This window comes from Syngnathus leptorhynchus, chromosome 8 (assembly GCF_054491065.1).
Source record: "Syngnathus leptorhynchus isolate UIUO chromosome 8, UIUO_Slep, whole genome shotgun sequence".
Lineage (NCBI taxonomy): Eukaryota > Metazoa > Chordata > Actinopteri > Syngnathiformes > Syngnathidae > Syngnathus > Syngnathus leptorhynchus.
The window spans coordinates 9,654,759-9,670,173 of NC_141202.1; the positions used below are offsets into that span (position 1 = coordinate 9,654,759).

At 38.3% G+C, this 15,415-nt stretch overlaps 2 protein-coding genes across 3 annotated transcripts in view; both read left to right on the forward strand.

Annotated features, from left to right (window-relative positions):
- The window catches only part of LOC147052310 (myelin basic protein-like), a 24,123-nt gene extending 20,162 nt beyond the window's left edge, over positions 1-3,961 (forward strand). The window contains exon 4 of the mRNA XM_085919302.1: positions 3,518-3,961. Coding sequence (XP_085775428.1) covers positions 3,518-3,816 — 299 coding nt within the window. The 3' untranslated portion in view covers positions 3,817-3,961. The remainder of the gene's footprint in view (positions 1-3,517) is intronic.
- LOC147052311 (myelin basic protein-like) lies at positions 3,936-14,633 on the forward strand. 2 transcript variants are annotated; one of them, XM_085919303.1, is made up of 5 exons: positions 3,936-4,055; positions 9,474-9,578; positions 9,694-9,720; positions 11,760-11,837; positions 13,476-14,633. In XM_085919303.1, exons 1-5 carry the CDS (start codon positions 3,936-3,938, stop codon positions 13,506-13,508), a joined length of 363 nt encoding a protein of 120 aa, XP_085775429.1. In that variant the 3' UTR covers positions 13,509-14,633. The 2 variants fall into 2 exon arrangements, with proteins under 2 accessions (XP_085775429.1, XP_085775431.1); XM_085919305.1 differs by lacking the exon at positions 9,694-9,720.
- Positions 14,634-15,415: the final 782 nt, after the last annotated feature.

Genomic DNA, 15,415 nt, shown 5'->3' on the forward strand with positions numbered 1-15,415 from the left:
AGTAAATTAACATCTCTTCGAGACTTGGGGACATTATGAAGTGCCTGTCATGTTGCCTGTAGGAATAGTAAGTGCATTTTTGGGAGCCACATCTGTCATTTGAAATTATTTTCCAAATGGGAGGTCAGGATCGTTAGAGGAGCTTTGCTGGAATAGCAGAATGTTCTTGTTGTTACATTATCTGTCTCATCGCTGAACATCTGAACTCTTGAATGCTGCCTGGGCTTTTAGAGACAGTGAAGTGTCTTTTCTTGCATTGTGGGTGCTTTACATCCTGCATGAATGTAGCAATAGAAGGGTTTTCACTGCCACGTAGGAGTTTTGGTCTCAAGCCACATACTGTAATTCCTTTTGTTTGTTATCTGGAATGTTTTCCGTTCCACCGTCCCACAATGCTCGGCTTCACATCCTCTTCATACCGAGAAGAGGAGGAAAACTGGTGAGATTTAGGGCCTACTCTCTGCATATTAAACCTTCCAGTTGAACTGATAAAAGTCGTGTTAACCAAGACTAAGAGGATGTTAAGTTCAGTCTCATTATAAGATGTATTTAAGCATTTTATAGTTTGACCTAACTCTCTTTGTAAATACAATTGCAGATTTTTACTAAAAGCAATATTATGCTTATAATTTGTAGCATGCACCAAAAGACTAAACACTAATGATTTAAAAAAAGCGGAATGCAAAGTTACAATCATTAACTAGTCTTTGCACATATTTCAATCTTGGGACATATCTAATGTATTTAGAAACATATCTAAATTCAATTTATACAATTTTTGTGATATATTTTGTACAAGGGTATTTTTCTATGGTCATTTGTGGTCTTTCCAAGAGGTGTATAACTTTGTCATTACATGCAAATTTCAGCTCATGAATCTTTCCAATATTACTGGAAGGAGCACTCTTTCAAAACACACCTGCTCCCACCAGACTAGTGGATAATTAGCCCTTGGCCTGTTTTGCATGTAGTGCTGCTTCTGGAGTTGTAGTATCCTTACAGTGATAGCTATTCTTCAGGTGGAGAGTTGTTGAGTTTGGCTCATAATTTCGGCCACTTTCATTAAAGGTCAATCCGTGCTAACTGGACCAAGGCTCAGTTTGAGTCATGGATTTTCCTGATTTATTTTTTGTGAAATATTCAAATAGATTTAGGATATTGTGCAAAATTGTATTGCCCTAGACCAAATAGTTTGTATTCTATAGCAGTTTCCAATTTAGGTAAAATGTATTAGATCTTTTCTCATTGTTCTGGCAAAACTCTGAGTCTCACCAGTTGGTTCTTTCTACTACCACTTTCTCAAGAATTGTTGTAGATGGGGAGGGGATACTATACATACAGTTTATTATACAGTTTATATTGAAGTCAAATCTTGAAAGAATGATGTCCTTAGTCCTTACCTTTGCCTAGTCTTGTGGTGTTGAGTAAATATGTTGACAATACGGTATCTTATGAAGCTTTACACAGTGTACACACTGTGAAGCACAAAAATGTAATCAAACTTTGTTGATGCCATAGTTTGGCATGTACATGGTCCTTAAAAAGTATGAAAACTATGGCAGCAAGTCCTTCATTTTTGCTGGAGACTGTAAACATTTTTGACAGAGTTTGAACATCAAAAGATGAATAATGGTGATGTCGGTGGTAAACATTTTTGACAGAGTTTTAACATCAAAAGATGAATAATGGTGATGTCGCTGGGTAACAGGCTTGTACCAGTCACTGCGAGAAAATGATTTACCCATTTTTCCATGTCATTATCTTTCATGTTGTATTAAAGACTCACTGAGATTAAGGGAGCAATTAAAAAGGGGGCTAATATACTTTATTATAAAACAACTTTCTTACAATCTTGGATGTGGTGATGTGTGCCATCTGACAGATGAGGATATTCTTATAGTCTGCAATATGTCATCGATGAGGTTAACATAATCTTGCAATGCAGTTCCCGCCCGGTGCAATTACCGTATTTTCTTTACTATAAATTGCAGGTTTTTTTTCATAGATTGGCCATGCAATTTATGGCTGGTGCAACTTGTACTCCGGAGCGATTTATAGTCCGGAAAATACGGTACATCACTGTGTTTTGAGCACATTTGCAATTTTTCCAAAAATGCATGGGATAAAAAAATTATTTAAAATAATCTGCATTTTATTAACTCTGAGAACACACATGAAAAGAAAAACAGTGATAATCTACATGTTCTAAGATTAAGGTGAAGAATTTAATGAATTCTAATCACATAATCCTCGTGTGAGTAGCGAGCTGAAATGGAGCAGCTTGTGTCAGCAGCCCTGTAGCCTTTAAGTCTCAAATCTGGTAAGTGTCACCAAGTTGAAATCCATACTTATAAGAGTTATTTTAGTGACACGAGACCCTTTGTCCCTTTGTAATAACTACGCAGCTCTGACAACGGGCCTTTGTTTCAGTCAATATTAGCATGCATATTGTCTCATGTAGTGCAACACCATTCCTCCACAATACAGTGTGCATATTGTTTTGTTGGCAGGAATGCACTAGATGTCTCGCAGTGCTCTGCTTTAGAATCATTAAGTAAAATTTAATTGTAGGTACCTGTGAGGATGAATTAATGATGGTTCCAAGCACACGCATGATCCAACTGATTAGGAGTTGTCGTAATGTTGGGGCTGCCACCAGCCTGAGACAGAGCTAGAATCTGTCCATTTATTAGACCGATTCCCACATTGGTCATGGGTGACCCTCACAAAAAAGGGGTGGTGGTCAAATATTGGTTCAGTCCTTTCAGTGGGAATTCTACATCCTATTTCTACAGCCCATAAGCATTTACAATAGGCTAGTTTAACACTCAGACTACCAGGATTTTGAAACTACTAGCTGCAGCTACTAATGACCCCTGGCCACTGAATTTGGGTCATTCTGGCCTAATGGTCCCTTTAATAAATAAAAACAGTAATTAAAAATACTGCGGTGAGGGGGGGGCGGTTCACTGTGACTGCCTCCCGATAGGCTTACATGTATGCCAATCAAGCGAATCTAGCCTATAGAGAAAATTTTTTTGTTTTTTTAAATAACATGCGATTGACCAGTGATGCCCCTGACCATGGTTGCCGTAATGTTGAAAGCGATGCAACCTTATAATTGACTAGTTGTATTAAAACGTACTGAAACATTTTGGCAGAGCGCTGTGTACAACCAGTATAGATCAACAAATTCATCAATTGATTCATATATAAGGTGCTCTGCATTGTAAGGTAGTTTATTGAGTAAATTTTACGTTTTTAAGTGCACCTTATAGTGCGGAAATACGGTACTTTTTCTACTGCACTGTATGATAAAGAGAAGGCTGGAAAAACGGGATGAATATTCAAGCAGATCAGTCAAGGTTCATTCTGGTTCAGATGCTGATGTTTTTGGACCTCTTAACCCAGCAGCAGGAAGGGCGCAGTGTCGTCAAAAGGGCTCATTGTGTTCTTGCAGTGTGCTGTGTGCCATGCAGGCCTCAGCCCATAAGTGACCCTTGTTGTTTCTTTGCAGGAACGGGTGAGACAGATACAAACAAGAACAATGGCTGCATCTCGGAGAAGCCGGCGGTGACTGACTCCACAGGCGCTGAGGGCCCCCGCTCAGCCTGGACCTCGGCCAGCACAGCTGACCCTGACGCTGCCACACCGCGCCCCCATCTGGCCCGCCTCTTCTCCCGAGATGCCCCGGGCCGTGAGGACAACACCTTCAAAGAGCGACCCTCTGAATCGGACGAGCTGCAGACTATCCAGGAGCACAGCGGAGCGGCTTCAGAGTGCGGGTCGGAGAGCCCCGAGCAGGACCTAGACTAAGCTAGCCTTTCCTCCATCCCTCTTCCATCTCACTTCCATTTTCTTTGCGCTCTCGTTCCAAAGAGAGACGTAAACCCACACTTTTGACAACTTAACCACTAATTACAACTCTCCCAAGTATGGCATCCGCAAGCAGCGCTGCACAGGCCACCTTTGGGTTAGGCCGCAGGAAGAAGAACCCCACTGTTCTGGATCAGCTTGGAAAATTCTTTGGAGCGGACAAAAAGAAGAAGAGCAAGGTGAGGGGGAATCGGATTGTTTCAATTCATTCAATCAATTCTCTTCCAGAACTACATTTTTTCTGGCGCTTTAACAAATCGGTACAAAGATAATCCTTCAATAATCCAGGCTTGAGTGTTTCCGTTCAATTTGAGTCAATTGTTGTTTTTGGGTTGTCAATTTTCATAAAAATACCTTTGGCAGGGGTTATAATGCTTTTGCTGTTTTATCATCACAAAGGTTGTGATTTTGAATCATTTAAAGATATCTCTATGTTCTAGTGCTTCTGTTTGAATGGTACTAAAATTTGTAGTATTATCATTTATTAGTTAATGTTGTACAGGTGATATAATTGAAATACTTTTGTTTATTTAAACTTTTAATGATTTAGATTCAAATGCAAACATATTATTTAGGATGCCCCAAAATAGATGTGAAAGATTAAACTTTTTGCCATTATTATTTGTAATCTGCAATATTGTATATTTTATCTTTGACCCTTAGTAACATTTAAAGCGGAAGTGAGAACTACAAATAATATATTACATATAACTGAGCAGCATATTGTTGCAGTCGACTACAAGCAAATCACCAAATTTATTCATTCATTCATCCTCCAAACCGCTTATCCTCACAAGTGTCGCGGGTGTGCTGGAGCCTATACTAGCAGCATCACCAAATTAAGTCGACGGAAATTGCTTTTCTTCAATTTCAGGATGTAATAAAAAACACAAAATTTGAAAAAGTTGATCATAACCATAAAATATTGAAGGTCCTGGAAACGGTAAATAGAGAATGGCCCACTGTAGAGGCAAAACTAGTAAAATTAAAAAAAAAAACATTATCCACATACGTCTGTATCCAACTGTATTGGACATAGTTTTGTTGTCAGAATCCCAGTAACTAAACTCAGTTTTACTGTTTTGGGGCACATCATTGGGCAAAAGGCAAAAGTATGTTTGGCTTAGTAGTTATGAAAACGCAGCTGTGATACGCTGAAGCTGAATCCAAAGCAAGCCTCTTGTAGTTTTGCCAGAAAGAGGATGCAGATGTTGGCTCCCTGTAATTTGGCATTGTTCGCTATCACGTTTTGATTAAACACTTTATCAGGGAGAAATTGTGCCACAAACTGTTTTGCATTGTTTAAGTTATTCATTTCTGTTGATCAGACTTTTTTTTTCCCTCTCTTGATAAAATCATAAGCTTGACAGGGAACACGTTAACGAAACAAATTCTGGACTTTTATATTAGGTAAAATTATTTTTGCAGCAATATTTGATCATTTTTTCTGTGTAAATTGCTTGTAGTAAATTAAAGCGTTACATTTAAACATATATGTATATACAAATATAAAACAGTACACACCAAGGGTTTGCCTTCATATATTTAATGTTCATGTCTGAAGTATCTAAGATGCAGTTGGCCCACCTTTGTTGCCTCAAGCCAAAAGGAGCCAGCACTTTCTGCTGTAGATGCTTTTCATTCTCAACAATTCAACATAAAGATATTTTTATACAGGTATAACTACTGCACAAATACATGAAATCAGACTTAACATCTGTATTCATAAAATATGACTGTCTAGGGTTGGCTTTTAAATATCCATGTGTGTATAATGACACATTTTGCAGGTATGAAAATATGTCCAAATTTTCTTTTATTTCAACGTTTGCTCTGTATGGCCACGTAGCGTGCATCCTAAGCTAAGAAAATATGGCCTTTTGTCAGCTGCAGGAAAATTTTGCATTTTAATGCCGTGTCCAGTGGAAGAGACATTTTTCCACATGAAAATTATAGCAAAAAGCTGATATTCACATAAAAATGAGAAAATGTATTTTAACCCATGTGTCTTGGATGGAGGAGGGAGCAGGAACGCACTCTCCCTTCACATCAGTTGCTTGCCTCAGGTTCATGTCTTTGACCTCCAAGTGTCAACTTTACAGTGGATACTTGTACTGTATTTGTTTGCTGTGAACTCTTTGCTGTGACCAGTGAACTGTTCCAAGCCTGATCCCGTTCTCAGCTTTTTGTATTATTGCTTAATTAAAAATCTTTAACATCTTTTGTGTTTTTGTTTTGCTTTGCTGCCCAATTATCTTCAATGTTGTGCTTCTTCTGATTTTATAAGAACATTCTGACTTTTTACTTTATGTCCTAACAACTGACAAAAAAATTGCTCTGGTGTTGACAATTTGCTATCGCTCATTTTGTGAATTTGAAAGTTCAAACAATGCATAGCATGTATAGTTAGTGAGTTAGTTAATCGCTGTGAAGCAAATTATATATATTTTTTTGTATTATTTATTTCCATCTAATCACTGCCCCGGTATTGATGCTTGTGTAGTTGTTTAATTGCAATTACGGTGAGTTGTTTCATGTATTCTGTGAATATAACCACAGCTCCATCAGATACATGTCATTTGAAATGTGCAGCACATGTAAATAGGTCAAAATTAAATTAGATAGATAACCTGCTTGGAGCATAAAATCATTTGAGCAAGTAGAAGAATGATTGACAGTCTCTTTCAAATGTGTCATGCTTCAAACGGTGCGCCTGAAGTGAAAGAATAGAATAGATAAGAACGGTATTGTGTTACCCATGAATGAGTTTTGTGAATTGTTATTCATTGCCTCTTGGTGATGAATTCAGTATCATGTATTATGAAGATATATATGTGACCTTGTGGTGGCTTCTAACCTCAGAGGAGAACTTGTGATCATTAGCCTGCCCTTTCTTCTATGCAACAATATACTAGTGTTTGATCTTTAACCTGCATGCTAAATAGATTATAGAATTTCTTAGAATACATTGCGTGATACACCTCACAAAGAGAGCGAACTAGTTCATCATTAGTTTAACTTTATTTCAAAAAGATACAAAGTAGAAAACATTAATTTTGGAGATGGATATCATGCGATATGGATATTACAGCTGTCAATCAGAAGACGTTTTGGATAGTTTAGTTAACAATAGAACACATCAGCAATTCTCTTTGACTGTAAGATAATTCAAGCTTACATTAAAAAAAAAAAACACTGATATAATGCGACTTGAATTATGAGTATTTAATGCAGCAGCCATTCCACTTCCACTGAAGTCCTGCCACTGTTTGCACAGTGTGATGGACCACAAAACCAAATGAAGAAAGTATTTTTATAGACTTGGGAGACGATCTTCTATTGTAGCAAATTGATAAGACAAACCAATCTTTAATCAAGGCAGAAGTATCAAGCTAATTGTCATCATGGGTTAGTTGTGGTTTCCCTCAGAGGGCCATCCTTGTGACTGTAAAAAAAAATGTCTGCAGTAATAATAAGAATGAATTATATTTATAGAGTGATTTTTTTTCCCCCATCCATCCATTTTCTATACTGTTGTCCCCACGGGGGGTCGCGGTGGGCGTGCTGGAGCCTATCCCAGCAGTCATCGGGCTGGACACTAAGAGATGCTTTACAGATACATGATTCATGCACTCAAATATTCCCACTCTGGTGGTGGCAAACTACCTAAGGAGCCACGGCTGCTGGATAACTAGCCCGATCATTTGAATCAGGTTTTGCATTATGCAGCATTGAAACACCAACACAACAATTTGCACATCTGCAAGATTTTGATCTCAAGGTTGACTCTCTTTCTGTTTTTTGACACAATCGGGCTTGGTGCGAGCCACACAATGTAAGGATTTGAGATTGTCACAGCTGAATGTGTTGATCATTTGCAGTTGAGCAGATCAAGATGGATAAAACACTCAACACAGAGGCCAGTTGGGCCTTTACTGACATTGTTTGGGAGAGGAAACATTGATGTACCATGCTGCACTTGCTATTGTATGGATTAGTATAGAACTTTAGTATCTACTCGTTGAGGGGGGGAGGAAGTTCCAACTTCATATTATGGGCTCAGAAGATTCCTGGCATGCTATCAAAATGATTTTTGTTGAAAATGAATGAGTTCTATACATTTCTAGAATTCTACAAGCTATGCTTTTAAGAAAGCTACATGAGATGGAAAGAGTCATACATCAAAGTCTGAGATATTCTTAGTGCGTTTCTATTCCTCCTTTGATCTCAACAAGTTCCTCTCACATGCAACTCTCAGACTAATACATTTGAGAAAAATCAGGTTCACGTAATAAGAGAACATCATAAAGAGGTCACTGTCAGGGCTTCGACAAGAAGGTAGATGCACTATTCAAAACAAATAGACGATGAAAATGCACATCAAAAGCCTTTTATAAACCATCATAATCTCAAAATTTGTGGTCTGACCTCCCTCCTCTTTGTTCCACACCACATCTAATTACAAGCATTATCGTTACATTAATGAGGTCAGAGAAAAGAATGGCTCACAAACATAATGCCTGGGTGGAAATGTGTTTATATTCCCTCCTGTATCTACTCCAATAATGATGTTATACAAAATGATCATTTCTACTTTTAATTTCTTTACAAAGATCCTTTATTATGTTGATGTAATTATCGAATTTTGACAGTAATCGCAATAACTAGAGTTGCGGGTAGCGATCAAGCACCTTTGTACCCCAAGTGACGTTGGTGTAGGACGTTGACGTTTGGAATTGGAGTTTGTTTTTTGTTTTTTAAATGAACTACATAAAACTTTTAAAAATGACCTCAATAAGGAGCCCAGAATGAGGCAAATTTTGAAAGGAAATAGAAAATAGCTGAATTCCTGTTGAATTTAGTCCGTTACATACCTGTATGACTCAAATTTTTTAGGAATTTCTATGTACTTAAAGGATTTCCATGATGTTGCCGTTTCATTTATGATTGACTAGATAAGTAAAACAAGAGAAGTGTGACCACAACTCATTTCTCAATATGATTTATTATTAGTGTGACATGCCGTTTTGTAAAAGGATTACCACTATATTGCTCTTTTTTTATTTTTCTATAAATGCCAGCCATTTTAGAGCATTTAGACATTTTCAAAACCCACAGAATATTGTATTCAATGATTGTGTAGCCACTGAATCTGCCAAATGACAGAATAGACTCTCTCCCTTCATCAGAAAAAAAAGTGATTCTGTCAGTTACCAATTTTTTAATAATCAGCAGAACAAAAGTAGGTTTCACAAAATGTGACCGTTTATCCGAGTGAATTCACTGTGTTGATCTCGTATCTAAAATGGGGCATCAAAGTCATCTACTAGTGGTTTTGCATAGGTGAAGTTGTTTCCAAATTTAAAATTGGAGTAGCATCAGATGAAAAATCAAGTAAAGGCCAAACACTTTTGTCAAAACTGAACCTAGTGATGCATTTATTTTGTTCCACCTGTACCTGATAAAGTGAATATATTGTAATGGCCTTCCCACTGGACTCCCTCAAAAGAGCTGCAGCTCAAGTCGTTTATGACTCATGATTAATAAGAAAGATTTGAGCACTTTGTCATTGTTTGTCCAATATTTTTTCTTCTCAGGGGTCTTTCCGTGGTGCCCTCTCTCCCGGCCCCCAGAAAGCGTCTGCCACATCCCCTCGTAAGCGGGGGCCAGAGAACGCCGTTGTCCACTTCTTCCGCACCATTGTGAGTGAAGTGCCGCTCTAATGGCCTCACATGAACTAGTCTGAGGAGCCTTTTGTCTCCTTAATGCACTCTAAGTGACCAAACTCTTCGCTTTCTCCCATGAAATCTCTCTCAGGTTTCTCCTGCCCCCCCAAAGTCAAGGGTGAGTTTTCACAATATGATACACTGTGATGACTGCATTTACACCAATATTGATCATGATGGAAAAACGAGAACAGCATTGGCAGGGCTTTATAGTATGTCAAATTTGAAGGTTTCAAAACATGGACATTAGGTTTCAGGAATAGCAAAATAAACTTTTTGGATGCAGTAATCAGATCTTAAAGTATTTTAGATAGAGTGAACCAGATAGTACTGTTGGGGGGGCTTTCCTTTTTTTGTCTGTTATTGTGCGTCTGTTTTAATGTCAGCCACCACTTTTCTCTCCTTTTCCCTAAGCCTTCTCCTGTTGTCTTTTCACATCCACCCTTGTCACCACGCATGACCCTGTGACATCTTCCTTCCCCTCAGACAGACTGGCATTTTCTAACAGTTCCTTCTCCCTTTTACTTCCTATCCTGTCCATGTCTCTTGTCTCTGGGCATGTCCAGTGGAGAGGACTAGCAACCAAGATAGGCCTGGTAGGTGCTCTGACAATGCCAAAAATCACAGTACTGTCATGACTCATTTCACCACTGGGGTCAGCCAAGGTTACCTTATCAAGTTTTCACGCCTGATGTAAATCTGTTTTCCTTTAGTCTACATCTACCACTTCAGCCATTCTGCCTCACTGACTGCCTGTCCATTAAAAAATATATCTTGACCGTCTGCACCTTAACAAATGCATGTATGTGTGTGCATGTGTATGGTGTGTGCTTCATGTAAATTGTACATAGTTGAAAAGGAATATTCCTCATGATGGATGTGGTACTAAAGGATTGCAACTAAATGTTATTGGGATGCTAACGAGAGAAGTGATGAGTGAGCTGACATGCCTAATAAACATGCCAAATAATCTGAGGTTATAATGCACCATCAAAGGTCATGACAGCAACCTCTGCTCAATTTTGCCCTATGGCTGCATAGTGCTATAAAACATCAAAATGACTTTATAATGCTTCATCACTACATCCCATGGCACTTGAAAAGTTATGTTAGATAACATGTCCAGTCTTTTGGCTAGACTTGATTCTCAGCATTTACATCCATAACATTGGTGTGGATGCTGATAATCTGGCTTTGTGCAATTTTAATTGGAAATCCTTTAATGAGATGAAGAATTTTATAAGGGAGGGTGTTTGTTTTGCTTCTTATACAGCACTGTATTGAATCAATTGTGCTAAATTCACTTTGGTGAACACAAAACATGTGTCAAGACAACAGTGAACAGACTCCTTGTGAGCTGATTAGTATTGTTTTTCTTTCTTTTTCTGTCATGCTGTCAGTGTCAGAGAGCGGTCAACGTATCAATTATCGCAAGAAGCTACATCAAAGGTTTTCGCAGTAATTCCACAAAATAGAATGAATATACCATTTGATGTACTTTTTCTTGATGAATTGATAACTCAAAATTGCCCATAGCTGTGAATGCGGGTGAGAATAGTCTTATGTGTTTTATGTGCTGTATGTCCCAGTGTGGTGTATTTCTGACAAAGATCAACTTTTAATATAATGTTATAAAATACAATGTCTGTGTGGGATGAGCCAGCACCGGAATTAGGAAGGCCCTGAGCAATCTGATTGGATAGAAAATAATTACCCAACAAAGTACTTGAAACTGCACAGCCAAGAAATATGCTATGAAATAAAGACTGCGTGAAAAAAAGTTAATACAAATCCATCTAAGTGGTAAATGTAGGACAGTGCTGAGCCAGCAGAGATTTCTTGAAGGCCTTGACTGCACAGAGTGTAACTTGCCTCTCGCCCAATCCGCTATGCTGTGAAGCGGTATGTAAAAGGGATGGATGTCTGACTGTTTCATTGTTTAACACATCAAATGTTCACAATGTCATCTTTTAACTTTAACCTCTCTTTAGTAGCAGAAACAAGCTTGACTGATATCCCATGAATGTTGTTTTCTCTGTTTTGAATTTGACAATAAATTCCCATCAGCCGCTGTGCAGAAATTCAGTTGAATGAAAGCTAACAAAACTTCTTCATCCAGATCTCTCATGCAGAATCCTTTTATTATCCTTGTTCCAGGGTGACCAGAAGTCTGCTAAAGCCAAGAGGTCCAGTGGAGGAGATGGCAAAGGCACCCTGACTAGGATCTTCAAAATGGTATTATAAAAGAAAATCTTAGTTTCCAAAAACATCTCCTCTTTCTCAGAGTCCCAAATTGTATTTCTATCTTTTGTTTCTACCTCAGTGATAACAACAAAAGTGTGAGTAATTTTATCTGCTTGCATTCAAGGCTGAAAAGCTTGGGAAAAAAATCCTAATCAAATCTACCGCAGTTTTAAGAGCCACGATTGAACATCATGTACAATATACTGTATTATCTGAGCTTTGTGCAAGTGCTTATCTAATCCCACTGAAGATGCCACTCACTTCTCATGGCAGGGCCCACAAGTATGGGAATTAATATTCCATGATTATGCTTGATCATCAAGTTGTTTTGGAAAAGCATTTTACACCTTTGCTTTATGTATAATAACTCTTAGCTGCTCATCCCATTAAAACGAGAACAAAACATTGTGTACACAGTGTAATCTAAATATGTTTAGAACGTTGTTACTTCACAAAACTACTTATCAAGAAAGGCTTGTTTCGTTAATCAAAAACTAAATCGTTCTGAGGTGTGAATATGAATGCAGCTGATTATTGGTCTCACGAGTGGCTTGTGACCACTCCAGGTTGTCTCAATGTAAATCGGCTGGGTTGTGCTGCACATCACCTCGACCCTAATGAAGATGAATGGGATAAAAATATTATTATTTTTTACCAAACATGTCTGCGTGTGCGTGTGAATTAACCAGCCGCTCTCACTACAACTTTGTTGGCTTAGCACAAGCTAAAAGTGGAATTCAATTTCCCTGAGGGTTGCACCCTCATCTGCAGATGCTAAATTGTTGTAATTAAGATTCATCAGTGAAAACACCAATGACAAACTTATATAATGTGTCTAATTAGCACTGACTCACTCGCATCACACTATCAATATCTTTTGCGTAGACGAGTTGGAGAAATCATAGCAGGGCTATGATAGTAATTACCTTTTAAATATGTTTCAGTTTATTCCCCCTTTCTATTTATAGTCCATCTTGATTGAAGATTTTTTTCCTTTCTGAAGAAAGAATGAGATAATAATGAAGTACAACAGCCACCTCAAGGGCCTTGATTGATGAGGGCTTCCTTGCCACTCAAATCATGGATTATCTTTATTTCTAGAAATGAACAAAAAGCTGTACACTCCCATAAATTTTCTTTAGACTTGACAGCAGTGGCCTACTACAGTTTTTCTTTTTAGTCAGGAGATTATCAGAAAAGTTCAAAGATGGGCATCACAAAATATACTACAAGTTTTCCCTTTCAAAACATTCCCCTCTGAGTCTGACAGTTATTTGGAGCCAAACGGCCTCCTTGAGCCTGGGCAGGGAGGTTTGGGAGATCACATAGAACCAGATCAAGCCAGTAGGAAGGCTGGTCAAGCACAGCAATTGTCTCCTCAGTGAGGAACTGTTTGATGCTCAGAACATTGTAAACAGGTACGTTGTCATCTTGAAGCAATCACAACTCTCATCTCTTCTCATGCACTGAACAAATCAAATAGTGAGTGATCTTCCTGTGGACGTGCTGGTTGATTGTTTGACCAATTAAAAGAAGGAAACTGCTAGTTTGTAGATTGGCTTGTGCTACCCGTCCAGGAACGTTTTCACAAACCTTTTATATCACTCATCACTCTTGTCTGTTGTGCAGGGGAGCCGCAGCTCTTCTCCAGCCAGACGCTGAAGTTCCAACATCCCCTCAGAAGAAGCCAAGAACAGGAATGAGCAACGCGGGCAAGGAGAGGAGGAAAACAAAACTTTGTAACCTTCAAAACTTACCTTTGATAACCTCTGATAACACAAAATAATGTATCAATCCTGATGGTCTGCCCTGTTCCCCCCGCCCCCCATACTGGCTGACACAATCTGTTGCCTGCCTATGTCTTTTCGTGAACGTGACACTGAAGCCACTCTCGTGACCCCGACACCTGCCACGGCTGTATATGTGCTTGAGTTTCTGTCCAGTCTGATTCCACTAAAACAAAAATTGTTGCTGAGAAATGCAGATCTGCATTGTGAGAGGAAAGGCCTCGTTCAAAATCTTAACTTGCCTGTAGTTGCTGCTTTAAGTGTGTTTAAGGACCAGGCCGCACCCTCTCTTTGTCTCGTCACCATATCTGTCATGTCCTTCCACTCTCCAGGAACTTGTGATGCAATTAACTCCACTTATATTATCGTCAAACCATTTTGGGTTTTAATTCCACCTCCCTGTGTCTACTAAGTGTGATGTCTTCAATGTGACCTACTTGTTTGTCATTTGAATGGTTGTGGTTATTGATTGATATTCTCAACCACTTAAAAGATTTTCTGCAATGAGCACTGAAACAACACATAGATTTGTCTTTTCCAATAACACAAATACAATATAACAGCACATTGCAATTTTCCTCTCTGTGCACCTTGCTAGTTTTTAAACATGTAGTTAAAAGTCAGCTTCTTCTTAGTCTCCATTTCTGTCTTCAGCCTCTCTTCTTGCCTGCTCAAACATACTGCTGTTTCCTTTTTATGGATTACTGAAACAAACAAAAACACAATTTCAAAAAGGTGCTCCCTCACTAACTAAGTGGTAGTGAAAGATTCCATGATGCTTCTGTCTGAAACCAAATAATGGCTCATAGAAATGCAGACCACCTTTATTCCAGATGAATTAAAATGCATTTGTGTGTGTGTATGTGTGTGTGTGTGCATAAAATATGGCATCAATCTACAATGTGTGTCTGTAAATCTACTTCCAATGCATCTTTTAAATGAATGTAAAGATCCTTCAATTTAATAAATTGAGTAGCCACTTACCTGAAAATAAAAATAAAGAAGCCATATACCTTTGAAAGTGTGTGGTGCTTTATGTATACCTGATTGAAAGCAAAGTGATGTGTGTTTAAAACATCCAATTAGGTTTTTCCTACATTGTGAAAAAAACAAACATGGCTCATTTGTAGCATTATGCAAACCAAGCTCTTTCATAGGCCACTCTGGTTTATTCTGGTGTTATGGAGAGAAGAGCATAGAAAAACACTGAATTGAAAGAATAAAAAAAAAACCCATCCATGCTTACTCTTTTATTTTCTATATTCATTCTTCTGAAAAGAAGCAGCAAACCATTTTCACCTAATAAAAGAACATCCAGCAACAATACACCACATTGGTCATATTAGAAAATCACTGCTTTTGAAAAACCTTGGAAATCAGGAGTAGATCTAATGACATCCTCCAATGGTTCTCTTCTCTCTCTCTCTCTCTCTCTCTCGCTCGCTCTCTCTCTCTTGTTTTCTCTGTCTCGGCTCTCATGATTACGTATTCAATAATTTCCAACCAAGTATAAAAAGGGGAAGGTTGATTTGACAAATTGCTCCATATAACATAGCAACGGTTCTGTGAATACATTGTGAATACAATGTGAAATTATTACTTTGGCACCTTTCTCTCTGTCTACCGTCAAGGTTAATAACAGCTTCCAGTCAGTAGGATAGTCAGCAGCACATTAGTTTTAACACAACCTTCTATAATTCCAATTCAAACAGTGTCACTAATGTTTTGTGAATTGTAGCTGAAACTCAAAAAACACCAAATAACATCAAAAATTACCTTTGA